The 20700-nt window shown below is 37.9% G+C and overlaps 1 protein-coding gene across 7 annotated transcripts in view; it reads left to right on the top strand.

Moving 5' to 3' along the window:
• KLHL32 (kelch like family member 32) overlaps positions 1–20700 on the top strand; it is a 171632-nt gene that overhangs the window by 132454 nt on the left and 18478 nt on the right. For all 7 annotated transcript variants that reach the window (XM_003404332.4, XM_023543695.2, XM_023543692.2 and 4 more), the window contains one exon: positions 9166–9892. In XM_003404332.4, the coding sequence (XP_003404380.1) occupies positions 9166–9892 (727 nt within the window). The remainder of the gene's footprint in view (positions 1–9165; positions 9893–20700) is intronic.

The following is a 20700-nucleotide window of genomic DNA, read 5'->3' on the forward strand; positions in this document are numbered from 1 at the left end:
GGGCACACACACACAGATGCACACAGATATACACACATATTTCTCGTGAGTACAGAGCTACAGGCAAAAAAAAAAATTCGCTTTGTTTTTCAAAAAGATATTGATAGTCTCTACCTGTGATATTTAAATCTGTGGCTTGGAGTCTAGGTACAGTGGTTAATTTTGGTTGCCACTCCCACCAATAGGAATTTTGGAGGATTCTACTTTTAAAGAAGTACTTTTTGATGGATCCACAGGTGGCATATATCGTAGAGACAGAAGAGACTGTAGCAGTCATCTCATGAACTCACCCATTTTAGAGATGAGAAGCCAAATGACTGCCCCAACGTCAGCCATGTATTCATGATGTTCTCTTTTTATTGACTTTGCTATGAGTCGGAATCTACTCGACGGCACTGGGTTTGGTTTTGGGGGTTTTGCAAAAATTAGCCCAAGCTTCTGCCCAATCTTTGCAAATTGAAAGGACATTACAGGATACTAACCTTACCTTTTTTTCTGTCTTTTCCTTTCATCTTTGATATATGACTTACTATTTAAAAATTCTCAGGTTAAAAGACTAAACCAAAGGGAAGTTCAGGTCTGTTTTTACCTTTTCTCCTAAGTGTCTGGAACTCAAGGGTAGTTATCATTGTGGTTCTTCCTGTCCTATGTGTTTATCTCCATCAGTGGGAAAGAGACACCCTTGGTCTCAAGGACTCTTGCTTTTACTTTTTGGAGCTCTGCTGTATATATATATGTATATAGATGATTTACAGAACACAAATTTTGTGCTAGAAGTGAAAATAAGAGCATTTGTCAATCTCCCAATGTTATTTTTTTAACTTTATTTTGTAGTCGTTGAGAATATACATAGCAAAACATACACCAGTTCAACCATTTCCCCACATGCAGCTCAGTGATATTGATTACATTCTTCGAGTTGTGCAATCATTCTCACCCGCCTTTGCTGAGCTGTTCCTCTGCCGTTAGCATAAACTCACTGCCCCATGAAATATCTAATCTTTCGAGCTGCTGTTGTCACTTTTGATCTCATAGATACAGTTCTTAAAAGAGCAAAATGCTCAAGGCAGACATTTTCACTAGTTAAGCTAAACTGTTGTTTGGTCTTAAGAAGACGTCAGGGAATATTTTTGGTTTAAACTTTAAAGATTATCTCAAGGCAGTAGTTTCAGGGGTTCATCCTGCTCCTATGGTTCCAGAAAGTCTAGATTCCATGAGAATTTGAAATTCTGTTCTGCATTTTTCCCCTTTTGATCAGGATTTTTCTATAGAATTTTTGATCAAAATGTTTAGTAATGGTAGCCAGGCACCATCTAATTCTTCTGGTCTCATGGCAAAGGAGGCAGTTGTTCATGGAGGCAATTAGCCACACATTCCATATCGTCTTCTTATTTCTGACTCTCCTTCCTCCTCTGTTGCTCCAGACGAATAGAGACCAATTGTGCTTTGGATGACCACTTGCAAGTTTTTAAGACCACAGGCACCATGCAACGACCTAGGAGGTAGAACAGAAGCACTAAGCACATTATTAGGCCAATTAACTGTAACGTCCCATTAAACCATGACCCTAAACCTCCAAACCAAGGAACCAAATCCTGAGGTTTTTGGTTATACATATGCAGTCTCAGCAGCTACTCTTTTTTTTTTTTCTTTGTCATTGTTGTAAATATATGTATCACACAACTTTTGCCAATTCAGCTTTTTACAGGTATACAACTTAGTGACAGCAATTACAATAATCAGTGGTGCAGCCCTACCCTTAACCTATGTGATTTTTCCATTACTGTTAACTGCCCCTTTCTCCCTCCCTCCGGCACTGGGTAGCTACTAATGGTCTCTATATGTTTGTCTTTTCTTGTCTTTTTATGTGAGTGAGGTCATACAATATTTGTGATTGACTTATTTCACAAAACATAATGTCTCCAAGCTCCATCCATATCATAGCATGTATCAAGACTTTGTTTCTTCTACTGGCTGAGTAGTATTCCATTTTGTTTGTATCTGTTGATGGGTATTTAGGTTGTTTCCACCTTTGGCTACTGTGAATAGAACTGCAATGAACATTGGTGTACAGGTGTGTTTGAGTCTCTGTTTTCAAGTCTTTTCAGTATATACCTAGGAGTGGAATTGCTGGGTCATATGGCAGTTCTATTCCAAAGTTCTAAAATTTTAAGTGAGCAATGAAAGAATGTATGTAATTATGAAGTCTGCTAAGATGAATATTCTTTTAAAAATCTGTCAGGTGTTTTGTTCTGACAGTATATGAACCTAGGGCCTCATCAGATTTGATTTTATTGAAGTATATTTCTTAGAGGAAAAAGAAAGTAGCCTGTGTATGTCTTATATAGGTCTGCAGTCAGCTGTAATGGTTAATGTGCAACCTCCCTTGAAAAATCTGTTTTACAAGCAAAATGTTGACATAATTTTAATTATAACAGTCGAGTGAGCACTGTTAAAATTTTTAATATTCCTCCATGGTAACATTTTCATTGTTCTGGTAAAGAAAATGCTCTGATCCTGCATCCCTAGTTTCTGGTGTTTTTGAATTTTATGGGAATATTGTCTTTGAATTGAAATTTTTCATTTGCTGTCAAAGAAGAGAATGTGACTATACAAAATTTGGTGCATTTATTTATTTATAAGCCTTCCTCTCTGTGGTAGTAGTTGTCTTGGTTTAATATGTCACTATTGGGGCCTTATATGTCTCACCTTAAAAAGGTAGTATAACATGGCAAGTCTCAAAACATGCTCACTTGCATTTGGGAAACTTTCCCCATTTATAATCTAAAAGAACTGCATACAATTTAAAATCATATCATGTACAACTTTTAAGTCTATCAGAATTCGAGGCATTATAAAATAATATATAAAAGAGTGTACTTAAATGTAATATATAATAATCACTGTAACTTCACTTTGAGGTCATGGATTAGAAGATAGAGAGCATGCTTGATATTCAATTTAGACACGAAAAAGTCTGGCTATGCACTGTCATTCATTTTATTAAAATATGCTTCCGTGGCTTCCCACTCCTTGTTGCCCAAACGCTCTTTAACACGCCCAGCTCTTTGGTGGTGGTTCAGCAGTGTCAGTTCATTGTTGATTTGCTCCTGTGCCCTTCCTTCATCCCTTTCTGTCTTTGCAGAAGAATGGAATTTGTGCTGCCTTAAAAAAAAAAAAAAAAAAATTTTTTTTTTTTTTGGGCACTGAGAGGAACCACTGCCCTGGCTTATCTCAGTGGGTGACAAGACTGTAGGGATGTGGATGCCTGTACCTTCACAGTGTGGGCCCTGGCAAAAGGGAGGGCTCAGTGTGCCCCTTGCAACCAAGTTTTAAATAGAAGGATAATAATAGCTGCCCCTGGCAAGAGGGCAGAATAAGGCAGTGGGCAAAAATACCGGTCATTGCTTACTCAGCTCTGGTAGATGAGGTCTGTGATGAGAAAATCATTTTCAGTGAAAAAGAATATTTGTGAACCAAGACAAAGAAATAATTATTACTTTAGACAATGTCATGAGGGCTTTATCTTAAAAAGGTTTGAGCACTGATCTGATGAGAACCTGCTTTTTAAAGGGCACTTTTACGTATATTTGCAAGCTGTAAAGGCAGATCTATGGAAGAGTGCATTGGTGTATGTTCTTGGATTTAGGATGAACTCCTAACCCATATATTGCTAGGACATTTGTGAGCGTAAGATTTCTCATTGTTTGGGCATTGCTTTGGGGTTACATTGTGTAGTACGCACATGTATGGGCATATAGGAGCAGAGTCAGATTTCAAAACGCTTCTTTAAAAGGGCCAGGAATTTTAGATTTCAAAACAGCAGCTTCTGTCTGAATGTGTTCCAGCATAAACAGTAAAGGAATTTGGATCAGAACTTGAAGAGTTGACAAAGTTAAGAATGTAAAATTTGTTCATGTAATTGATGGATTTCTCAAATACGTATAATTCTGTATTTTAATTATACTGGAAAACATTTGTGGAATTTAGATTATATACTTTTCATATTTCTATAATTTTATATTTAAGATTACATATTACATATTCTACTTCATAGAATGGCCATACATAGAGAAATCTAAAGAAAAGGGATTATTTTCTCTGTATATTTCTGAGCCAGGTTTAGTTAACAAGGAATGATCTAGAATTAAAATATGTATTCCAATAAAAAGTGAAATAATAGTATAAGATTCAAAGGACACCTTTTCCCCTAAATACTTGTTCTTTAATTGTAAACTCTTTAATATGCTCTTTATGTCTGACATAATCAATAAGTGAGACTCATTGATAAGTGTTGTCAACCTAGTTTGAAGCAAAACAGTTTTTTTTTTTTTTTTTAAATAGACTATTTTTTCTAATTTAGAGTATATGGAGGTTACGTTGGGGCTTGGGTCCATTTGCATAGATTCTACTTTGAAACAATTGTTGATAGAAAAAAAATGACAATGTTATATAATGGAAAATCACATTGTATAATTTAAAAACTGGAATTCTAGTTCTAGCTTTTCCAGCAATTAGTTGTATAACTTGGGGCAAGTCAGTGAACCTGCCTGGATGTCTTTCCATTGTAAAATTGAAAAGTTTAAACCAAATAGACTGTAAAGTTTCTTCTTGCCCAAATATTTTATTATTTATATGAGGGCTTAAAAGGCTGTCATGTTCATTACGTTCTCAAGAATCTCAAATATAGGCGGCTAGGAAAAAAAAAAAAATTTTTTTTTTTTTAGTGCCAAGCATGTGGAAGAATAAAACTAGGGCTTATAACGTAAGGCATTGTGCTGCATGCAGCAGTGCGAAATTTTGAGAATTTGTAAAGGCATTATAGGAAAGCCATGAAGGTGAGATTGTAAAATAGGAAACTGAAGCCTGTGATAGATAAATATATATAGGTGAAAAAGGAATTGGTATTGTTTGGTTGTCTAAGAGAAATATGAGAAATGGTCTAACAATAGTTGTGAAGAATTTTCCATTTATATAACGAGTATTTATAGCTAAGTATGTGCCAGGCACTGCTCTTTATCAAGGATCTGAGGATGAGATAAGTCTTTGAAGTTGGATTAAGCTATAGCAAATGCTCCTTTTAAGGATCAACAATTCTCCATCCGGATAAAATGAACTAGATTGGGCCAGGTAGGGTTCTTGTGAGATCTCCTGTGGTTTTTGGAGATGAAGGTTTTCTGTGTTTCAGATGATTTAGGAAACATCATGCTTAATGTCCATGTTTCATAAGTATTCTTTTTTGTACCCTCCCAGACTGGATCTGTAATTTCTCTTCCACTGTTGCTGACTGTGTCACCAAAAAGACGGGAGATAAACTTTGGCTATATTTTCACTATTCTTCCCCCAATAAATGCTAGAGTTTAAGGTGTGGAGATGTCAGTATGCCAGAATAAGTAAGATAGAATGGCATACCATCCTCCCTTGTATTATGCTTTCTCAGTGTGATGTCATTATTTTAAAAGTCACCAGTTCCTTCAATAACCCTTTTCAAACCTGAGCACCAAGATACTATCCAAAATCAACTGTGGTCCTTAAGCTCTGTGATGCCCCACTGATAAATCAGCCTCATGCTACTCCGGTCTCTAGGCCTCTTTAATGGGTCCCTGGACGCCCTTCACTCCCTTGCCCATAATTCGGTGCAGGTGTGAATAGTGCTATGGTGAGATTACACTGTAGAAGTGATTTTGAAGTGCCCCATTGTTTTGAATTTTCTTTGCCATGCCTTTCATTATTTGGATAAACAAGAGTTATCCACAGTTTCAGCAGTTGTTCTCTTATCTAGTCATTTTTATGTTTTCATGAAAGTAAAAACAGAGTACAATAATACTTCTGTGTTTGTTTATTTATTGCAAAAGCAAAACTATACAGGATTTCTATGACTTAATTTACATTGTAAATCAATTTAATCAGCCATTGATTTACTGACTTTATGGAACCAGCATCCCCAAACTTAACATCTAACCCGTAATACTAAGCTAGATAAAGTGTCATATATGCTAACTAAAGAATTCTACTTAGACTTCATTAGATTTATACCTTCTTAAAATTGAAACAGCAATTTACTCTAATAAGGAAGTAATTTACCCTAGTGGACTGAACAGTTAATGTAGCTTCCTGAAGTACTTAAATAGAGTCAGCATGGCATGAAAACACTGTTTTATGAGTGGAAATCTGTCTAAAATCTTTGTTTTCAAAGTGTGTTCCATGAACCAGCAGCATCTGCATCACCTGGGAGCTTGATGAAAATGCAAACTCCCAACCTCTCCACCCTGTACCTATGGAATCCAAATGTGCATTTTTATCAAAAACCTGGGTGATTCATGTGCACATTAGGTTTAAGGAGCACTGAACTTAAATCTATAAATAGCACTATACCTAGGTGAGATTGGTTTGAAATTGGTGACAGGACAGTTAGCTGTGAATTACATTCAACTTTGGTCTGTAGAAAAGATAAACCCAACAAGTACAAATGACTCTTGTAGTCTGAAAATATTAATAGATGATAAAGGTGTGAAAATTATATTAAATCTGTGAGGAGTTAGAAACATTGAAAGAAAACCAGTGAAAATCATTACAGAAAGTGCAAAATAATGTATGTGCTGAAAATATTCTGTAATACATGGTATTTGGGGAAAGTGAACATGTGGAAGCTTCATGATACTTGTGACATAGGAGCGCGAGTCGACAGCAAGCCAGAAATTAATCAGTAATAGAGCATGGTGGTCACCGTTCCACTGAGGTTTCCTTAAGAGCAGGGCGTAGTTGGGGTTTTGTACTTTTCATGCAATAACTGACACTATTTGCTGGAAAGATAAACTGGAGGATGTTCAGAGATGGGCTGGAAGATTGATTATGGCATAGGAAGAACTGATTTATGAGGAGAGAGAAAAATAATTAAATGGGCAGCACTATGCTATAAAAAGAGGCTATGGAGACATGGGTATTTAATGTTTCTCCAGTGCTATTTTCTGTAGTATCTATATGAAAGATGCAGAAATGTAAGGGCATAAGGATGCTAAGAAATCCATTACAGAGCAAAGCAATATCAGCTGGAATTACTCAATTAAATTAGAAGCAATATCAAAGTTTATGTTTCAGAAAATTTCACCTGGTGCATGAGAAATGACCTTGAGTGGAATGACTTTATCCCTGAGAACTTTTGATAGTCCTATGAGCAAAAAGGAAACCTTGGTGGCGTAGTGGCTAAGTGCTATGGCTGCTAACCAAAGGGTCAGCAGTTCAATATGCCAGGCATTCCTTGGAAACCCTATAGGGTAGTTCCGCTCTGTCCTATAGGGTCACTATGAGTCAGAATTGACTCAACGGCAATGGGTTGGGTTTGGTTTTTTGGTATGAGCAAAAAATGGAAAATCATATATTAAATTGTTGAATTATCTCCTCAGGGAAATAATTGGAACCCTGTCCCTTGAAACTTCTAAAATTAGGAAGGAGAAAAACTAGGGTGTTGCCTGTGGGAACCTTCTCCACTTCTGACAGAGAAAGACCTGGTGATTGATGAGTTTTTCTTCTGTAATATCATTGATTATTGCTGATGTTGTCATTTACAGATACATTATTTTTATTCAGGTTGGTATCTTATTTAAATAAAAGCCACTAGCTTCTAAACAGCTAGAGAGTATCACTCATCTGTCCTCCACGGTACTGGTAGGCTATTTGGCATCCCCCAGAACAAATCCAGGGATGTTCTTTTTCATTTCTCTTCACTGTGCAATTCATTAAGAGCTATAGTTCACTCCATATTGGAAGTGAATTTACTACCTACATTCACGTTACTCAGGAAGCTAAAAAGACAAGTCCGAAATTCACCTTGCATTTTGAAACCATTTGTAAATAGATACAGAAGCTCTGAAATCATCTAGTGCCTGAGAGAGTTCAGATATTCTTTTCGCTAGGATGAAAAACCAGATTGTGTCTGCCAAGAAGTAATGCTCAGCATGACATTTTTTTTTTTTCTTTTTTAATTCAATGATATGCATCAGCTGAACAAGGAAGACCAAAGCCCCAATTCCATGGGTCAGAAAGCAAGTAAAGCACAACAAAATCATTCAGTATTCTAATTCATTGTTTTACATTTTCATGCTAATTGCTTCAGACCCACTTCATATTGTCTAGGAGACCTAGTAGGTGTTGCTAAGAATAATTCATATCAAATAAACTTGACTGTAGGTGAAGTCTGGCTTTATACTGGTGTGTAGGAAGGTTTGCAAAACTTAGAGATTAAGTCAAATTAATTAAATTACTTCAGGTGTTCCATAATATGGATTTTTATTGTTGATAGTGTTTGTTTTTACATTATTATTCAATTTGGTTATTTATGCCCTCTGCATCTGCTTTAATTTTAAGAAATTCAATTTCTCTATAGCCAAAAGATCTTATCTTACTCCTTTCTCCCTTGAAAGGAATTCTAGAATGGAAAACGAAAAGTTCAGGATATATTCTGCTGTTGTATCCAGAATACAAAGAGAATCTTCTCTCTATCCTGTTTTTGTGAAAATTGCTCTAACAAATTGCTAGTATCTTACATGTGCAAACAACAAATGTTGACAAGATGGAAACTAACTGAGGGGAAAAAAAAGAAATTGATAGTTTGTAATCTTTTTATTCTGGTTTCCTGACTGCGGTAGCTAGCAAAAGGGCAGGAAGAAAGTCTTTTTTTTCTTTCTAATCATTCTACTGATTTTCTCTCAAGTACGCCCTGTGGTCTCAGGTGATCACATATTTTCTGATGTTACTTATGTTGGTGCTGTGACGACACTGCTCCTTGCTGACATTTCACGGTGGTGGTGTGTACCAAGCCCCTTATGGGGGAAACATAAGAGCGCAGGCTGTTTCACAACAGTATTATCGTTCTTTGAAAAGCAATTTTATCATTCACCCCAAGCGATACCGTAAGTCCGCCATCAGTGTTGCTTAAACGTTGTTCCCAATCCCTACAGCAATATCATGAGTTCTTTTGTATCTCTGCTGATAAGGGAAAAAAATAATCCTCAGCTGGGTATCAAAATATTCTCATGTTACACTGTAAGACAAAAAATTATACTATTAAGTATCTGAAAGAATATACGGTGACTTCCCTGTATGTCATTGATTATGCTCTTTCTTTCTTAATTTCGTATTCTTTTATCTCACCTCCCTCTGTTTCAGCTAGCCGTGAGGTGGTTGGAACACAACTGCCATTACCAGTACATGGATGAGCTCCTGCAGTACATCCGCTTCGGCCTCATGGACGTGGATACTCTCCATACAGTTGCTCTGTCCCACCCCCTGGTCCAAGCAAGTGAGACTGCAACAGCCCTTGTCAACGAGGCCCTGGAATACCACCAGAGCATCTATGCACAGCCTGTCTGGCAGACTGGTAGGACCAAACCACGGTTCCAGTCAGACACTCTGTATATCATTGGTGGGAAAAAGCGTGAGATATGTAAAGTCAAGGAACTTCGGTACTTCAATCCTGTTGATCAGGAGAATGCTCTCATAGCAGCTGTTGCCAACTGGAGTGAGCTGGCTCCCATGCCCGTGGGAAGGAGCCACCATTGTGTGGCAGTCATGGGAGACTTTTTGTTTGTAGCAGGAGGGGAAGTTGAGCATGCCAGCGGCCGGACGTGTGCTGTGAGGACTGCTTGCCGCTATGACCCCCGCAGCAATTCCTGGGCAGAGATAGCACCCATGAAAAATTGCCGGGAGCATTTCGTGCTGGGTGCCATGGATGAGTACCTCTATGCGGTTGGGGGCAGGAATGAACTGCGCCAGGTTCTGCCTACAGTTGAGCGATATTGCCCCAAGAAGAACAAATGGATGTTTGTACAGTCTTTTGACCGATCCCTTTCATGTCACGCTGGATATGTGGCTGACGGTCTTCTTTGGATATCAGGTAGAACACACCTCATACGTTGGATGTATCAAAAAACAGTTTTCTTTGTGCCCTTAATTTAAACATCAAGCTTTGGTAATATGACCATGTGTAATCGAATGATTGAGCCAAGGATGTCATTTTAGCTAATTAACATTCATTTATTGAGCACCTACTCTATAGAGAGCAATGTAATTGAAAATAATTGACCTTTCTATGACTTTCTCTGAGTGATTAGTGGAATAAAAATTCAAGATGAAAATTAATGGCCCATGACATCTGTATTTCCACCAAACCTTCTATTCTTTAGATTATCAGCTCTTGACTATTCATGGATTGTACTGCACAGTTTGTGGTTTATCCAGGTCCTTTGCTTTTTCTTTTACCCTGGGCTGCCTGCCCAGGAGCCATTTCATCAAAGACAAAGCAAGGGAAGTAGAAGTCCAATTAATCTATTCTGCTACCAGAGTATAGCCATGCTGCGCATTGTGGGGAGGGATTTAAGTTATTGTCTAAAATGAAGTTTTTATATTATCTGTGAATTGCAGTAACTCATGCCATCCTAAGCCTTCATTCCTATTTCCTCTCCCATTCTTACTGATTATTTGGCAGTTTGGTTTTAGCTCTATTTTAGTTTACCTTTTTGTATTTGTTTCTTAAAAAAAAAAAAAGAACAACAAAAAAAATTTGATTATAGGAAAAGTAGAGAAACTTTGTGTACAAATAAGCTAGCTTCAGCGGTCACCCACTCATTGCCAGTCTTTTTGTCCATATGCTCACATACCCCATCCCATCCTGGATTATCTTGAAGCAAATCCTAGACATATCATTTCATTTAAATAACTCAGTGTGTAAATCTACTAGATTTATAAGAATTTGTTTTTAAAACATAACCGCAGCACCATTGTCATGTGAAGAAAAATTAATAATAATTACTATCTTCAAAGGAGCCCTGGTAGCTCAGTGGTTAAGAGCTACAGCTGCTAATCAAAAGGTCAGCAGTTCAAATCCAACAGCTGCTACTTGGAAGCCCTTTGGGGCAGTCCTACCCTGTTCTATAGGTTCACTATGAATCGGAATCAACTTGACAGCATGGATTTTTTTTTGATACTATCTTCAAATATCAAGTCAGTGTTCAAATATACTCAATTGTTTTATGATCTTCAACAGTTTATTCAAATTGGAATCTAAGTGAAGCCTGCTATGTCTCTTAAGTCCCTTTAAATCTGTAGGTTCCTACTTATATTTTTTCCTCGCAGTTTTTTGTTCTCTGTAGTTTCCTGCGTCCCATGATGTGTTCCTTTGTACTCAGTTTTTCCTAAATATTGGCAATTAGATCAGAGGCATGATCAAATTTAGGTTCGATTTTTTGGTAAGTAAACTTTATAGGTGGTATTATCTTGGCTTTGACCAGTAATTCATCTGAGGCCTTCTTTGAAAGATCTAAAGCCTTTTATTGATACAATTTGCTCTTTTCCCCTCATGCCCATGTGGCATGGGGAAGAAGACTACTAGATTCATTCACAAATGAGTAAACTCAGGTATAATGCATCCAAACAACCGGGTAGAGATTACTGCATAAGTCAGTGCCAAAACTGGATGGGACTCATGTCTTCTTTGAGTTCAAATCATCAAATATTTATTGGATATCTGTGGTGTGCTAATCACCATGTGGCCAAGTCAATAAATGGCAATGATTTCCCATTGATAGATTGAAGACTGAGTGAATATGGTTGCTCAGACCCTTTAAACCCTCTTGGCTGCCTTTTGGCTTGTATAGGAGAAACCTGTGAGGTATAGGTCACCAACACCATATTACCAACCCATGTTTCTAGTTCCATTATTGAGAAAGACCTCCTTTGAAAGGTTTGCTCTATAAGGGGAAGAAAGTTGCATCTTATCTCAATTTGGAGGATACCCATTTTGTAACCCAAATGGAACTTGTTTAATTTCTATGTCATCAAGGACAAAGAGGAAGTGAAAAATCTAATAACCTTAATGCCAAGACTAACTTTGAGAGGTTTGTGATTAGAAGAATCAATCACTTTTGAGAACATCTGTGAAGTCTTCTCAGATTCCCTTAATAATCTTCTCTAGTTTATTATTAATAATTCTCCTTTCTATTTAAAGTAATTTATTTGGACTGTACCTATTTTTTCTTTGCCCTCAATAACCAGGGAGACAACCACAATCTCAGCTTCTCTGAGTAGTGCCTCCATTATTGACAATTCATTGGCTGTCATTGAAGAAACCTAGCTCAGGTCAGGGTTTAAGTGCTCAATAAATTAACAAACGAAGTTAAAATTAAGACTAAGGAAGGAGCTAAGTGAGGTGGACCCAGGAATTACTGGTCCTAAATACCAAGTAAACGTTAGATGTGACTGTGAATATTAGCATACGTGGATATAGTTAAATAATAACCTCGTTTATCTGGTGACCCATTCCCTTTTAAGTGTGTTTTGTTATTGTTGTGTGCCATCATGTTAATCCTGACTCATAGTGGTGACCTTATAGGACAGAGCAGAATTGCCCCATGGGACTTCCTAGGCTTTAATCTTTACAGGAGCAGATAGCCAGGTCTTTTCACCTGTGGAAATGCAATTTCTATGCTTTCCCAACTGGCTTTCCTTCCAATGACTAGTTTCAGATTTATTGTTAATGTACTGCGTTTCTAAATTTTGCATGGCATTTTCTAAATTTCCTATGAATTTCTCATAAATGTTTTAATAAATATTCTTCTTTTGGTGAGGGGGTGCTGTGAAACTCGCTTTTGAAGAATGCTGGAGTTTCCCTTACATGGCTTTGGAGATTTGACCATGTAACACTTTCTTTAGTGAGGTCCTTCTTAAGAAAGCACAGAAGCTCATCCTAGACTGGCTAGATCTGTCATTCTGACATCAAGCGAACTTCCCTTTCAACATGGGTGTATATGTTTCCTTTTCCATTTTATTAAATGTATCAGTGCATTGCAGATCATATTGCTATATCACTTTGTATTTCCTCTACTGTATAAGGAAATATGTTTTCTTTGTTCTTCATTTGCACTAATGTATGCAGCCCATGTTAACTGTACTTAATGAAAACAATCACAATATTCTCAGGTTTGTTTCTCCCCACTGTGTACTTGAGAAGAGAAACTCACTTTCCTATGTACAGTACAATACCTTGAGTTGGAAAGAAGAGGAAATCACCAGTGACATTTCTAACACTTCCGTCACCTGCCTCTTTCCTCAGGCCCAGCTTATAATAAATCAATTGTGAATCTAACCATGGATAGGGAGGGGTGCCCAGATTTGCTAATGGGCCCCTTAAAAAAAAAGACAGGTACATTTCACACTGACTATCACTGACTTAGAAGTGTTAACCTGATTTATTGGAGGAGACGAAAATGTTTGAGGCTTTTCTTTGTCCTTTACCAAATAATCAAGTATTTCCAATTTAATTGATGGGGGATTGGGTCATTGGCACTCTTCTGGTATTTTGCAAGCTTTGCCTGAGGTGGAGGTAGTATGGAATATAGAACATGAATTTTGGGGGCTTATTTCTGTTCCGTAGAACATAAAATGAATGTTTCTTTAGAGACAACATTTCTAACACATGCTCTGGCACTCAATCTCTCTCTCCATTTTGGAGTCAGGACACCTTGAAATCTCTTTATAGTTTTTAAAGTGAGACAAGCAGAGAGGAATTCAGAAAATCAGACTGTATGGTTAGAGCATTAGCATTTAATTTAAGGTGTTAACTCCATTGCCATCAAGTTGATTCCGGCTCATAGCAGCTCTATAGGACAGAGTAGAACTGCCTCATAGAGTTCCCAAGGCTGTAATCTTTATGGAAGCAGACTGCCACATCTTTCTCTCAAGGAGCGGCTCCTATTTAAGACATTAGAGACAGTGAAATTTCATAGGCTGTAGTAGCATTTGAAGGAAGCCCTGGTGGCCAGTGGTTAAGAGCTTGACTGCTAACCAAAAGACCAGTGGTTCGAAACCATCAGCCTCTCCTTGGTAGAAAGATGTGGCAGTCTGCTTCCCGAAAGATTACGGTCGTGGAAACTCTACGGGGCAGCTCTCCCTGTCCTGTAAAGCTGCTATAGGTCAAAATCCACCAACAGCAACAAATTCGGTTTGGTAATAGCAACTGACATCGTGAAACAATTCAGAAAATGCTCCATACCATTTTGATTTGAAATGGGCAACACTGAAGTAAAACACTGAAGTAAAAAAACTGAAGTAAAGTAAGCATTAAATATACTGCAGCTCTGTTTGTGTACTGAAATCCCACCCCACCCAAACACAAACGCATTTTAAAAGAAATGATCCCCATTTTAAGGAATAATTTGTGAACTACTAAAAACATTTGTGTGTGTGTGTGAGTGAGAATTAATCCTGAGCTCATTTTGCAGAATAATTTACCTTTTCATTTATATCAAATGGCAGCAAGATAGCAAGAAACTAACTACAAATTAGTGCTTTGAAACTATAAAAGTAAAACAAACATTACTGCATTTACTCAAAAGTAATGTTTAGTGCTTTCTTAATTCTCTTGATGACTGCTTTGTCTTTACTAAGTATAGCACTGGGCTGGCTATAAATAAATGAGATTAGTTCGGTAAACACACTTCCTGCCCTCTAGGAGCTGACAGTCAAGGAGTTTTTCAGATATTTCATTAATAAATGAACTTTTATTAAAGCTTCTTAACTCCCTGGAAGATATGTTTACATTCATCTTGATTAAATTTATATGAAGTTTGCATTGCCCCATTTTAAATAACTTTATTCAAACCTATTAAAGGGACTTGGATCCCTGGTGTCAAAGTGGTTAAGAGCTACAACTGCTAAGAGTTTGAGTCCACCAGTCACTCCTTGGAAACGCTTGGGCAGTCCTACCCTGTCCTATAGAATCTACTCGACAGTTTTAAAGGGACTTTGGTTTTTTCCTAGCATTAATTAAAATTAGAATGATGTGAAAAATTTATTAAACAAAAATTTTAAATTCCGTATCTTTAGCTTTTCTTTGTACAAATATTACTTTACTTGTATCTGAAAAATTATATACAGAATATCAGGGATTAACAAAATATCGGGTATGGCAGAGGCTGGGTATGGTATGCTAAGATCACAAGACTGATCTCACACACACACACGTACGTGAATTGTTGCTCCACCTCTTACTAATCATGAGATGCTGAGCACGGTTCCAAGGCTCTCTGTCTTCTTCAGGCAGTGTTAGAGTTACAAAGTAGAATAAGACACAGGTTTTGTACTGGGGGCTTGGAGTATAGTAGGGAACAGACTTATAAACAGATTGACTATAGTGTGTGATGACAGAAGTCTTTTCAAGGTACAGAAGTAGTACAAAGCAAGGAGTAATTATTACAGAAGGCGTGAAAGTTTTCACGAAAGAAGGTAAATCCTTTAGCCTAACTAGCTTCCAGTCCATTGGCTACTTTCTTCTTACCCATTAACACCTTCCTATCCTTATGCTTGGACTTTCTGGTCCAATCATTTCAATTTGCCTCTGGCAGACATGCAAAGCTGAAGGAACCTAGTGATCCACCTGAGTCCTGTGGATGAAGACAAGTTGATGGGAGGGCTTGGTATGGGTATACACTCAGCTCACCCAGCATAGCTGCACTGTCTCCGTGCTCTCTACACTTGACCACCGGGGTCTACTCTCTCACCCACTCTCCTTCACTGACTAAAATTCTTCACTTTCTTCAAAATTTTCTCTTCTCAGACTCAGAGCCAAGGACCATCCCTTCTATTTCTAAGGGCAAATATAAGCAAGGAGGTTCTCACAATGAGTCGACATGAGATACAATGAGGAGGAGTAAGAAGTCCAGGTGGAGAGTGTGAGACCAGCAGGCAAGAGTGAAACTTATAGGAGATTGTCCTGGAAAGGGCTAAGGGCAGTAGGTTGGAAACACTGACATGTGAGGAGCCTGCAGAGGAGGATGAACTAAGGAAGGGGCCTGAGACCTCAGGAACATAGTCTTAGTCATCTAGGGCTGCTATAACAGAAATACCACAAGTGGATGGCTTTAACAAAGAGAAATTTATTTTCTCACAGTCTAGTAAGCTAGAAGTCCAAATTCAGGGTGTTAGCTCCAGGGGAAGGCTTTCTCTCTCTGTCCACTCTGAAGGAAGGTCCTTCTTGTCAATCTTCCCCTGGACTAGGAGCTTCTCTGCACAGGAACCCTGGGTCCAAAGGATGCAATCTGCTCCTGGTGTGTCTTTCTTGGTGGTATGAGGTCCCTGCTCTCTGCTTGCTTCTCTTTCCTTTTATCTCTTGTAAAAGGACCAGATGAAGACCATATGAGTTGGAGAATGACATCAAGCATATCATACATGAAGGAAGCAAGAGGTCATTAAAAAGACAGGAAAGAAAGAAAAGACTAAAATGGATGTTAGAAGAGACTCTGAAACTTGCTCTTAAACATCGAATATCTAAAGCAAAAGGAAGAAATGATGAAGTAAAAGAACTGAATGGAAGATTTCAAAGGGTGGCTTGAGAAGATAAAGTAAAGTATAATGACATGTGCAAGGAGCTGGAGATGGAAAACCAAAAGGGAAGAACATGCTCAGCATTTCTCAAGCTGAAAGAACTGAAGAAAAAATTCAAGCCTCAAGTTGCAGAAGTGAAGAGTTTTATGGGGAAAATGTTAAATGATGCAGGAAGCATCAAAAATAACATGAAAAGAATACAGTCATTATACCAAAAAGAATTGGTCAGTGGTCAACCATTTCAAGAGGTAGCATATGATCAGGAACCAATGGTACTGAAGGAAGAAGTCCACACTGCATTGAAGGCATTGGCAAAAAATGAGGCTGCAGGAATTGATGGAATACCAATTGAGATGTTTCAACAATAGGTGCAGCACTGGAAGCCCTCACTTGTCTATGCCGAGAAATTTGGAAGACAGCTACCTGGCCAACCAGCTGGAAGAGATCCATATTTATGCCTATTCCCAAGAAAGGTCATCCAACCAAATATGGAAATTGTAGAACAATATCATTAGTATTACACTCAAGCAAAATTTTGCTGAAGATCATTCAAAAGTGGCTGCAGCAGTATATCAACAGGGAACTGCCAGAAATTCAGGCCAGATTCAGAAGAGGACATGGAACCAGGGATATCATTGCTGGTGTCAGATGGATCCTGGCTGAAAGTGGAGAATACCAGAGGGATGTTTACCTGTGTTCTATTAACTATGCAAAGGCATTCGACTGTGTGGATCATAGCACATTATGGATAATATTGTGAAGAATGGGAATTCCAGAACAATTGTACTCATGAGGAACCTGTACGTAGATCAAGAGACAGTCATTTGAACAGAACAAGGGGATACTGTGTGATTTAAAGTCAGGAAAGGAGTACATCTGGGTTGTATCCTTTCACCATACCTATTCAATCTGTATGCTGAGCAAATAATTTGAGAAGTTGGACTATATGAAGTAGAACCAGGCATCAGGATTGGAGGAAGACTCATTAACACCTGTGTTATGCAGATGACACAATCTTGCTGAAAGTGAAGAGGACTTGAAACACTTACTGATGAAGATCAAAGAATGATGAGACTGTGTCTTACATACTTTGGACATGTTATCAGGAAGGATCAGTCCCTGGAGAAGGACATCATACTTGGTAAAGTACAGGGTCAGTGGAAAAGAGGAAAACTCTCAACGAGATGGATTGACACAGTGCTAGAACAATGGGTTCAAGCATAACAACAATTGTGAACATGGCACGGGACTGGGCATTGTTTTGTTCTGTGGCACATAAGGTCACTATGAGTGGGAACTGATTGGACAGTACCTGTAACAACAACAACAAAGATAAAAGGTGGTGCAGGCCACCCTCTAGGGAAACTCCCTTTACATTGGATCAGCGATGTGACCTTAGTAAGGGTGTTATAATCCTGCCCTAATACTCTTTAACATAAAATTACAATCACAAAATGGACAAACACACAATATTGGAAATTATGGCCTAGTCAAGTTGACATATATTTTTTGGGGACACAATTCAATCCATGACATACATCAAGGTCCAAAATGCTTCCATTAGATTATTCAATCAGGAACTACTTGGTAATTTCAGTGATAGCAGTTTCAGGGGAGTAGAGGATGGTGGAAGTTGGAATGCAGTGGCTTGAGGCATGGATGGGAAGTAAGTAGAAACAGCCAGATATAGGCTACATGTGCAGGAAGTTTGGGTGAAGGCTGTCTTAGCCTGTTACCAATAAACAGTGTATGGTGTAACACTTCATTCCCTGGATCTGAGCTTACCAATAACTTTCCAATTATTATCTGGCTTTCGGTATACTCCTGCCGGCAGGATGAGAATGTGCTGTTTCCAAGAATAGGCATATTTCAGTCCATGTGACAGCCACACTTTTTCATTATAAAATAATAAATAGCATTTTGGCTTTAGAAAGAAAAAAGAAGGGAAGGGAAAGAAAGAAAAAGAAGGAAGGAAAAAGGAGATTTGGCTAAAAAGAGAGTAACTAGAGGAAAAAAATCTAGGACCAGTGGAGGAATTTTTTTTTTTTTTTTAAAGCAAGTTTATAGCTAAGGAAGAGGATGAAATCGAAGATGTAGGATGAGGGCTATCTATTTGTTTGGTAAATGCTGAGAGCAACTTGTAGGTACCCGCAACTGTGACTTTGGTAATAGATAGATACATCATCCCTAGAACAGGAGGTTCGAATTGATGGATTCAAGTGATATAAAAAAAATTTTTTTTTTTTTTGTAATAGACACTGTGATATTGGTAATAGACACATCGTCCCAGAACAGAAGGTTCGAATTGATGGATTCAAGTGATATACACGGTCATCTTTTGGGATTGTGCAGGGTCAGGACCAGGTAGAAGGCCTGGGAAGAGCGACTTTGGGAAAAGCTTATGAGAAACGATACAGAGGGAACTGACAAGTAAAAAAAAAAAATTAAAAAGTGCTGAGAGCCCATACTATGATTGGAAACCATAAAAATTTTGATGACCCAGTTTACAAATTTCTGTACTGGTTTTTGGTGGTGCCCAGCAAAGAATCAGAGAAGGTAGATCCTTGGATTGATTCCCTTACGAAAAAGGGTTTTAGATTGGTTAACAGCCAAAAGGATCATATTGAAAGGAGTTCATCATGCTGGAATCCCTGTTACGTGAGCGTGAAGGGCTCAAGGATTTCTTGAGGGAGAAGAATGTGTGTTGTGGGAGTGAATACATAAAAGAGTGTATGTCTGTTGCCCTTAGAGGCAGCAAACACGTGAGGAAGCCACCTACTTGGTAGAAGTTTGGAGCTTGATAATTTGACATGTCCACTTAATGGTTCGTAGTAAATTAAAATGTCCACAAAGAATAAAATCTTTGTTGATGTGAATAGTATTAGAGTCTAGCAACCAGCTGCCTCCAGCAGTTACTTTTTCTTTTTCTCCACTTCTGCCCCAGACTTCACTGCTCCCCATCTGAAGGAGACTAAAACAAAACCACTACAATATTGTTCTGAGATGGAAGCCAAACATAAATGAGCCATTCTACTATGCTTTAAAAAGAGTTAAATGGTATGAAGGGAAGAAAGCAAGCAGATCACCTATATTCTCCAAAAATAATGAAGAAGCCTTTAATTCCAAACTGACTTATTTACCATCCACATTATTGCCGAGGAAATAACCCGTTAAGAGGTTAAATGACTTCCCTAGATCACACAGATAGAATGTGACAAAGTTGGAATTTGAGCTTTGTCTGATTTTTAAAACCATGATTTTTCCACGAAACCATACAAACCAGTTATTTATCACCTGAAAAGACGTTTGAAAAATAGAAGCTTAAATTATAACAAGAAATAACTTCCAAAGACATACAACACAATCATACCTGGAGATTTGTTTAGGATCAACAATCACTTGACTGTCTTTAATTGCTTAACTGTCTATTTTTCTCAGGGCCCCAGGCACAAAATAATGTCAATTTTGTGTTTCTACAGCTCAGTTTCTAAAATGTAAACACTGGCAATATAAAAAAAGGTAAAATAAACTTAGCGATAAAATGGAATTACTCTGAAATATATTTGTTTAGATTAGAACATTGCTGTTTTCTGAAAGGATTACATATTACAATATACCCAGAAACCCAGTGCCGTCGAGTCGATTCCGACTCATAGCGCCTTCAAGTCAACTCTGACTAATGGTGACCTCATGTATAAAGGCCTGAAACAATGCCTGGTCCTGTGCCATCTTCATGATCATTGGTATGTTTGAATCCATTGTTTTGGCTATTGTATCAATCCATCTCATTGAGGATTTCTCTTATTTTAACTGACCTTCTAATGTTCCAACCATAATGTCCTTTTCTAGCAATTGGTCTTTACTGATGACATGTCCAAAGTAAGTGAGCCCAAGTTTGTCATCCTCGCTTCTAAGGACCATTCTGGTGGTATTTCTTCTAAGACTGATTAAAATCCCGAAAACCTGTTGCTGTCCTGCTGATTCCGACTAAAGCAACCCTAAAGGACAGAGTAGAACTGACCCATTGGGTTTCCAAGGAGCAGCTGGTGGATTCGAACTGCCGAACTTTTTGGTTAGCAGCCGTAGCTCTTAACCACTTTGCCAACTGGTGACCTCTAAAATTGGTAGTTTAAATAGCTTAAAAAAGAGATACAAAAAAAATCTACTTTAAACTACAAAATTTATTCATTGATTAATTCAATATCCTGTACATAGTCATTTGTACCGTTTATGGAAATAGTAAGAGATTTCCATAAACAAACCATTCCAGTAGTGTACTAAACTTCCCTTTCAATTTGCAGAGACACTGAGATGGTCTTCCACAAT

The sequence above is a fragment of the Loxodonta africana genome, chromosome 1 (assembly GCF_030014295.1).
Source record: "Loxodonta africana isolate mLoxAfr1 chromosome 1, mLoxAfr1.hap2, whole genome shotgun sequence".
NCBI classification, from domain to species: Eukaryota; Metazoa; Chordata; class Mammalia; order Proboscidea; family Elephantidae; genus Loxodonta; species Loxodonta africana.